At 40.3% G+C, this 9,072-nt stretch overlaps 1 protein-coding gene across 3 annotated transcripts in view; it reads right to left on the bottom strand.

Annotated features, from left to right (window-relative positions):
• odad2 (outer dynein arm docking complex subunit 2) overlaps nt 1-9,072 on the bottom strand; it is a 26,497-nt gene that overhangs the window by 1,575 nt on the left and 15,850 nt on the right. For 2 of the 3 annotated variants that reach the window (XM_016666830.1, XM_007543376.2), the window contains exons 11-15: nt 8,666-8,812; nt 7,861-8,070; nt 6,159-6,392; nt 4,920-5,030; nt 3,561-3,715 (exon numbers count right to left, since the gene is read on the bottom strand). In XM_016666830.1, coding sequence (XP_016522316.1) covers nt 3,561-3,715; nt 4,920-5,030; nt 6,159-6,392; nt 7,861-8,070; nt 8,666-8,812 — 857 coding nt within the window. Of the gene's footprint in view, nt 1-3,560; nt 3,760-4,919; nt 5,031-6,158; nt 6,393-7,860; nt 8,071-8,665; nt 8,813-9,072 lie in introns of those variants that run through there. The other variant, XM_016666831.1, reaches the window with a different exon arrangement.

Raw genomic sequence — 9,072 nt, 5'->3', positions numbered from 1 at the left:
AGTCGGATAAAGAGAAGAATCATTTAAAGAGGAGATTATGTTCTGCTCATGGTCGGCCTGCAGCAGAACTACGATGGAAGGAAGCCAGGATCTGGAAGCAAACTTCGCAATCTTGACCCAAACGTTGCTGCTCTGGCAAACACACTCCAAGACTTGGCAGTCTCCACTTTCCACTGCAAACTTATTGCCTCAGCCTTTTGTTAAAGCCTTTTACAGCATTTCTGTGTGTCTATAACACCTCTGTCCACAGACCCAAGAGGCCACATCTGGACACAGCTAAAAATCTGAACTAAATGTTTCACTGTTTCTCAGTCCTCAGATTTTATTCAGAGCCTTGTCCTTGGTTCAGTGGGAGGCCTTTAAAAAGTACAAACTGTGACAATGTGCTTTGTACACATTTATGTTTCAGGACATCAATCATGTCTCATTTCATTTCTTCATTAAATCAGTGAAGGTTTAACATTTGCTGCTACTTGTCTCAAGTCCACATGACCTCCATACTGACTAGACCAAATAAATCAGCCACTAAAGTAAGACTGAATCCTGTCTGCAGGAAGATGAATTTAACTTAATCAAAGACAGAAAATCTCAGACTGCTCCAGTAATTACAGCAGCCTAAAATCTTCCAAAAGGATTTTCTTTTCACTTGTCAGCCTGATAGATTCTGAAAAGAGGGTGGGGCCTTAAAACCTTGTTTGATTATCAGCCTCTTTTACCTGACAGTAATGCTTTAACTTCACTCAGATTCTGATCAGAGACTCAATAATCTTGAGAAAACAAAAATAAATCCACTGACATGTTTCAGTGAACATCAACATCCTCACAGCATCATGCTGGTTTCCTTTCAAAAAGTCGGCCATGTTAGCAAACAGTCCAAAACAACAACATGTGACAATGAAACTTTACAAGATGAGAGCGCTTTTATTCTGAAAGGTTGTTAAAATGCTGCACCAATCTTGTACTGAATTGATTGGTTCAATTCAGTACAAGGGAAAGCAAAGTGTTCTTACCATTTCTAACTGAGTTGTTACTGAATGTGACGAGGAATGATTAAAGCATCATAATAATCATTCCTATTAGAGTTATTATTAGTAATAGGGTAACTATTTTACCTAGCAACAATGTGACAGGATTATGTTTGGAGGAGTGTGTGTGTTCTGGCTCTGAGTGTATTAAGCTGCCACATTTTATAACAAGCTGCTTCATCATCATCATCATCATCATCATCACCAAGTTGGGACAGCTTAACATGGACTTTAACTGGTCCATGTTAAGCCACTTGGTCAGTTCTGATCCAGGAAGTGATGACAGATCTTTCTCAGAGCTTTACAGCAGTTTTGAGCCAAACATTATTTTAGATTAAGAAAAGTGTTTTTACAACATTTCACCTCAGCTGAAACCTTCAGATTCATATTTATTTTCATGAAATATTTAAAAGGACAACAACAGAAGAAGTTGCAGATTGATGAATGTGTTTCTGTTGCATTAAATCACTGCATGTGGGTTCCTCGTTACACTCTCAGAGTCACCCTGAAGAAGAAAATAAATATGGATCAGTCAGTCTGTCAAGGCCTCAGTAGTGGGAATGTTCAGGGCTGCCAGGACTCACCCTGAAGNTTATTACTAAAGTAAGACTGAATCCTGTCTGCAGGAAGATGAATTGAACTTAATCAAAGACAGAAAATCTCAGACTGCTCCAGTAATTACAGCAGCCTAAAATCTTCCAAAAGGATTTTCTTTTCACTTGTCAGCCTATGATAGATTCTGAAAAGAGGGTGGGGCCTTAAAACCTTGTTTGATTATCAGACTCTTTTTCCTGACAGTAATGCTTTAACTTCACTCAGATTCTGATCAGAGACTCAATAATCTTGAGAGAACAAAAATAAATCCACTGACAAGTTTCAGTGAACATTAACATCCTCACAGCATCATGTTGGTTTCCTTTCAAAAAGTCGGCCATGTTAGCAAACAGTCCAAAACAACAACATGTGACAGTGAAACTCTACAAGATGAGAGCGCTTTTATTCTGAAAGGTTGTTAAAATGCTGCACCATTCTTCAGTGATCGGTTCAATTCAGTACAAGGGAAAGCAAAGTGTTCTTACCATTTCTAACTGAGTTGTTACTAAATGTGACGACGATTGATTAAAGCATCATAATAATCATCTTATTAGAGTTATTATTAGTAATAGGGTAATTATTTTACCTAGCAACAATGTGACAGGATTATGTTTGGAGGAGTGTGTGTGTTCTGGCTCTCAGTGTATTAAGCTGCCACATTTTATAACAAGCTGCTTCATCATCACCACCAAGTTGGGACGGCTTAACATGGACTTTAACTGGTCCATGTTAAGCCACTTGGTCAGTTCTGATCCAGGAAGGGATGACAGATCCTTCTCAGAGCTGCTGAGAACTTTTCTTCTTACTTTCAGAGCTTTACAGCAGTTTTGAGCCAAACATTATTTTAGATTAAGAAAAGTGTTTTTACAACATTTCACCTCAGCTGAAACCTTCAGATTCATATTTATTTTCATAAAATATTTAAAGGACAACAACAGAAGAAGTTGCAGATTGATGAATGTGTTTCTGTTGCATTAAATCACTGCATGTGGGTTCCTCATTACACTCTCAGAGTCACCCTGAAGAAGAAAATAAATATGGATCAGTCAGTCTGTCAAGGCCTCAGTAGTGGGAATGTTTAGGGCTGCCAGGACTCACCCTGAAGGTTTGATTTATTTTAGAGGCAAAATTACTGACTCAAAACTCATCTGACACTAAAGTCCGAGTCAGGAACCATTCCAACCATCCTAAGAAACACTTGAATAAATCTAGCCTTACATGACTGATGATTAAAGATCCCATCAACTCTCTAACATTAAAAATGTCTCCAGGCTGATTTCACTGTGATCCCGACTGGTGCAGTTCTAACGGGCCTTAAATGACATGACTGAGGCCTGTAAAGTCTGCACATCTGCCTGATCCATTGTTAATGGAGGAAAAGTCTGAAATCTAAAAGTAAAGCACTCACATCAAAGATCAGAGCTGATAGAATCTGAACAAAATCTGAACATTTTACACCAATAATCTCTTTAACTGCATAAACAGAGAAAGGATCTGACAGAGTAGAGTGGAAACAGTGACACAGTGAGTCGTGACTAAGTGATGGCTGCATATTAAACTCACATATGAACTGATGGCACAGAGCTGCAGCAGGCTAAACCTCCTGTTCTGGATCCATTGTGTTAATTCTTTACACACTGAGCAACTGCTGTGAAGCACATCAGCTCAGCAAGCACAGGCTCCAAATGTTATTGGCACATGGGGATAAAATGTCTAATTCATATTAAACCTCTTTCACACAGTAATGTATCAAACGCTGCTCCAGTAAGCAGGTAGAAATTTGTTCAAGTCACTCTAATCTGTTATCACCCCACCCCCCCAAAAAAAAAAAAAATCACAAAAAGAAAGGCAGAGAACATGTGTTCTGTATGTCTAACATGGTGTGTTTTAACATGTCCATGTCTCCAGGTGGGACAATATATAGTAAAGTTGTGTGCGTACATAGCTACGTTCTCCATGCTGATTGAACACTTCCAAATGGCCCCGGTAGCAGCAGCCAGTAGCTGCTTGTTTTCTGCTTTAGAGAGCAGTGACACCAGAGGCTGCAGGCCTTGGTGGCTGCGGACCAGATCCCGGGTCAGTTTGTCCTCTGCACACTGTGAAGCAAACAAGAGGTCTGAGAGAGATCTGGAATCTGGCTCTATTCAGTAGCACAGAGATCAGGTGTTTAGGTCCATGATATGCAGGAAGGGCTTTGTTTCTCGACTGGCCTGGGAACATCCTGGGATTCCCTTGGAGAATCTGGGTCAAGTGGCTGGGGAGAGGGAAGTCTGAGCTTCCAGAAGAAAATGGATGGATGTAATGTAGGATAGTGCTAAATATGTCAGCACATGTCACCAAAATGTTAGATTTGTTCTTTGGGTTGTGGAAGCTGGTAAAGTGTGTCCATTGAAGAACGCCGTACTTGGCGTCTGTTACTGTGCGCTGGCAGTACAAGGTAAGCAATACTGACCACCAGCTCCTCACTGTAGCCAAATGTTACTTTTAATGTCCAAGTCGTTAATTTTGTATCATTTTGTCTTTTTTAATTTATGATGTATCTGTAAACAAAAAAAAAAACTGTGTTAATGAGACTTATGTTGACACACAGTATTTGCTGTGAATTCTGAAGGCGAAGCCGCTGCGCTGTCAGGTGGTCTGAATAAACGGTTTGAACCATGATCTCAACCGTGTGCGTGCCTCATTACACTCTCAGAGTCACCCTGAAGAAGAAAATAAATATGGATCAGTCAGTCTGTCAAGGTCTCGTGTTTGTCTGATTATTGCCTCAAGTTTCCTTCCGACAACAACCTATTAAAGAAAACACGATGCAGAGTCTAAAGAACAGCGAGGTGTCATCTCACACGGACAGGGTTACATAAAGATCAATAATTTTCAAACAGGCTCATCAGTGGAGACCTACATCCACAATCTCAGTTGTGTGATCAGATCTTCTTCACAGAGCAGTTCTCTGACACTGCAGGACAACAGGAACATGTGTTCTCCATATCATGAAGCTAAAACCTAAATGTGAACCATTTGTCCATTAACAGCAGTGGATCTACTGCTTCCTTTGTCTCCTCCATTCTAACTCTTCAAAGGATTTGCTGGGCCAGCTTCATACCTTGTAAAAACAAGAAAAAATGTGATGTTCAGGAGCGATAGCTGGGAAATCAGTAAATAGATCATATGTTTTCATTTTCAGACACTTTGGTCTGGAGGGATTGTCGACATTCTTTAAAACATCGACACCATCTGAAGTCTCTTATGATGAAGGATTTNCAGAGCACTGAGCAGAGCAGGAGACAGAAACCCAAGTACCTTAAATATTGCACTGGCACAAAGCATCTGGAGCTCCTCATTGTCACTTCTCAGGTTTTTCACCAAGTCCTTCACCATCCCTTCATTTTCAATAGCAACCCTGTAGTTTTTCTGAAGGAACAGAAAAACACAACAAAACGTCACAAGCATGAATAAATATTCAAACACATTGTTTACATGCTTAAACATCATCAAAAATTCCATTACCTTCCATTTATCCCACATTTTAAATAAAATTTGATCTTGATCTACTTTTTCTTTACTTCTTGATAATAGTTGTCAATGGAGTTGTCATCCAATCTGATGCAAACATGCCTTCTGATCACACACGTTCATCATTTAAACGTCACTGCGGACGCTTTGTTGTTTCTTGACCTTTTAACTTGCCTGCTGGACACTGTGTGCTCACCTTGAAGCTGACCAAGTCCTCCACCATTTAAAAGTGAAGATTTCACCTATAGTTTTAAATGTCATCCTTGATCCAAACTGCAGCCAGACTGACTGTTGTAGGGAAACTGAACGTCTCCAGCACACAAGGAGAAACATTTCATCTAAGGAGTCAGAATGTCCTATTTTTACAGTTTACGCTAAAAAAAGTTTTAAATATTTTAGACTTTTGTCATTAAAATGTCAAATAACTTCGATATTGGAAATGTGTTGTTTGCTGTACTTCCAGGCATACCTTTAAAGTGACATCATCTGCTGGACTTTGTTTGTTGTTGATATTTTTGCTGTGCAGCCATTTTTTCTCTCAGCTCCCACCTGAACCTGGTTTCGCTAATCACCTCCTAAACTTTGCTAGTCTGCCGGTTTCTGTTACATCTTGCCAGATTATGCTGTTGTGTCTTCTGTTTCTTTGTCACACCTGTTTCCAGCCCTGATATTTGTCATTGTGTCATCTCTATTTTTGGATTTTGTAACATAATGATTTTCCTGTTGTCCAATTTCCATTTGAGTCCTAGAACTACTAATGCTCCTAATTTTTTCTATTCCAAAACAGAAAAAATAAGAAAAAATAAGTACCACAGATATTTTACATATGCAATAAATATTTAATGACAAAATTAAATTAGTAAAAGTTTGTAGGAAGCTTTACTAGTTTAAACTGGATTAGTCAACAATAGAATAATATGAACCTGAATCTCAATGATGATTTACAGTAACGACTGTTTCACAGAATCAGATTAACATGTCTTACAGCAAAAGAACAACATTACTGGATACAGAGGCTCTCCTCACCTGTGAGGCACATTCCTGCAGGGTTCCCACAACAGGGATCACCATGTCCTCATATGGAGACCTGAGCAGGAATCCCAGCAGAGGGATCCCCCCAGCTTTACGGATGGCCTCCTTGTTCTTGCTACTTTTGCTGAGGCTCCACAGAGCCGAGGCTCCACAGCGAGCCACCTCCAAATTCATCTCCATGTCTTCTTCCGGTGTTGCCGAGTAAGGGAAGCATTCCAGCAGCTTCACCTGATCAAAAAGAGGATCCCAGACTTCTAAACAACTCAGTGAAGCCGACATGATTCCAGGAACTCCCTGAGGTTTGCTTCCTACTTTGAGGTGATAATGGAGGGTTTCAAATGAGAACAATAAGTAGTTAGCCATGATTAAGGGTGTAATTAAAACTCTTATTACCACCGGTTGTGCAAGGATGAAACCAGCAGAGATACAAGAGAGAAAAAGTAGTAGGACAGATGCTGATGATAGAGCTGAGAAGCCCAGTGTGACGGTAAATGGCCTTCAGAGTTTGAACCCTTACTTCCTGGCCAGTGACAAAGCTATAACACACTGCACAGTTAAAAGGTAGAACAGCATGAAAGAAATCTGCCATGTGAGCAACTCACATATGAGCACATTCGATTTGAATCTGAAAAAAATATACAAAGGATGGAGGCTTTAATTACTGCTACTTCTGTCAACAAACAGGAATGCATGTCAGAGGATGCAGGAGAAACTCTAGCTGCTTTCCCCAGCATCCACTCTAGTACTTTCCAATAATGGATGGACACCATCAAGCATCTGCTGTGCACCACAGGGAGAGAATGGAAATGTTTTATATGTCTTACACTTTAAAGAACAAGTGATGTACAGGAAGAAATGAAGAGAAGCTGAAATTGTTGGACCATAAAGCTTTAACAGCTTTGTAATGCTGCCAATCCTTCCTATAACTTTGTGGTGGTAGAGAGGGCAGGACAGCTGCCAGACCAGTACAACACCAGAACCAGGTCAGCTTTCAGTTTTCTCATGTTACACTGCAGTTTATTCATGTTACAAACATGAACAAACAGGCTTTAAGGTGACCTATTTTGAACAGTTTAGAATAGGTCTATGGGCTATACGAAACACGTTTTTTTACCTTTCCTTTTTGTTGCACAAAATCATTCTTATATAATGAGATTTCAGTCTGCTCAGTTCTATGTACTTAGAGCTCCTTTCAGAATGAGCTGTTTTAGAGCCTCTTGTCACTTTAAATCCAAATAAGCTGCTGGTGACTATGCTCCCCTAACTCAACATTTACACTCCCAAGTGAAAATGGTTGCAAACAGAGCCATAGTTATACAAACACACATATTTGAAAAGCAGAGGAAGTGAAGCCTCCTGCACAACCAACAAGAATGCAATAAGTGTTTTCTGAATGGTAAGTCAACAACAAAACAGATGTCTTTTCCAGCAGCCATTGTACAGCACATATAATTGGAAAACCATCTGGCCTAATGTGCTGAAGCTAAGCATCGGTTACAGTTGACGAGCTGAACTCTACAATGGTTGGAGGTTTTGGAAATGGTTTGTTTTCCAGACACCTAAAAACATTAATTCACTGACACAAAAGAGCTAGGTGTTTTCTTTAAGAGCTTGGACTGTCTTATAGAAGCAGTTGAGGCCCAAATGGAAGCACCCAAAAAGAAGCAAAATTCCATCATTCCGAGCTGAGACTCACCAGTTTACTGATTCCTCCATGTACCCTCACTATTCTTCTTGCTCTTCTGAACTTTGCCACATGTGCAATAGTCTCAGAGGCCAAGGCCTGCAGTTCCTTCACCGGTATGTCCAGGTTGTTCACCATCCTCTGCAGGCCTCTCATGTTTACAATGGTCTGTCGGATGATAACGTTCTGGCTGATCTTTGCCAGGATTTTTAAAGATCCAATCTGATCAAATGACAAAAGCAATGTGTGGAAAAAAGAAAGAACTATTACTTTACAATAACTGTGCTGAAACAGGAATATATAGAAGTCAAACACTCAGCTGTATTTCCAATAAAAGTAGGCAAAAAGTCAGAATAAAAGCAGTTCTGCACTGAATAATCATTCCTGCACATGCGCAGGCTGAGTCCTTGGTCCCTCAGAATTACTGTCTCACGAGAAAGTTGAGGGCTTGAGCGCCGAGTGTCATGTGACTTTATAGACTCACATGGGTCACCAGCAGATCCCCAGTGACTTGGTTGTGATTAACATTCGACCTACACATGTGCAAGGATTATCATTTTAGTCCTTGAAGAATCTGCTCTGGCGGTCAAACCATAGTTCGTTGTTGCTTTTTAAGTAACCTTTACTTTTTAAGTAACCTTTACTTAAAAAGCAGTCAAACATGTCATACTGGTGAATAACAGCTGCCTGTGTCTTTAACAGCCTGCTCCCTATACCAACACTCCTGTTACACCAACTAAAACCCATACTGACACATAGAAGCAGTTCTTGTCATGACTGCAATCCATCCAGGTCCAGCTTAAGTAAAGCTACTCACTTTGCTTCTGATGTCTGTAGTATCCAGCAAGTTAAGGAGGAGCTCCAGCCCACCTAAGTCCAGAATGGCCAGTTGGATGACCTCCTTCATTAGATCAAGATCCATCATGGCGCAGAGAACAAGCACTGTGGCTGTCTGGTCTGCTGCCTAAAACAGGGTTTATCAAACAGGAACAAAGAAAAATGAAAGAGAACATTCAAGGCTAAAGGGATTGATGCAGTGCTCATAGAATTAGTCTGTGCAGTTTGTCTCTGATTCACGTTGACTGGACGTGTTTGGTTGTTACTGCAGGCTTGAACATAGTTGTGTGGTGGTAACCACTGAGGGAAACATTTATTCTGCAGAGAGACTGAAGCTCCCAGACCAGAACCTGACATTGTGTTTAGATGCTTATTGTCTTTAAGTCA

The sequence above is a fragment of the Poecilia formosa genome, unplaced genomic scaffold, assembly GCF_000485575.1.
Source record: "Poecilia formosa unplaced genomic scaffold, Poecilia_formosa-5.1.2 Scaffold809, whole genome shotgun sequence".
NCBI classification, from domain to species: Eukaryota; Metazoa; Chordata; class Actinopteri; order Cyprinodontiformes; family Poeciliidae; genus Poecilia; species Poecilia formosa.
Note: the sequence above shows the minus strand (reverse complement) of the source record. Positions and strands in the feature narration are given on the sequence as shown.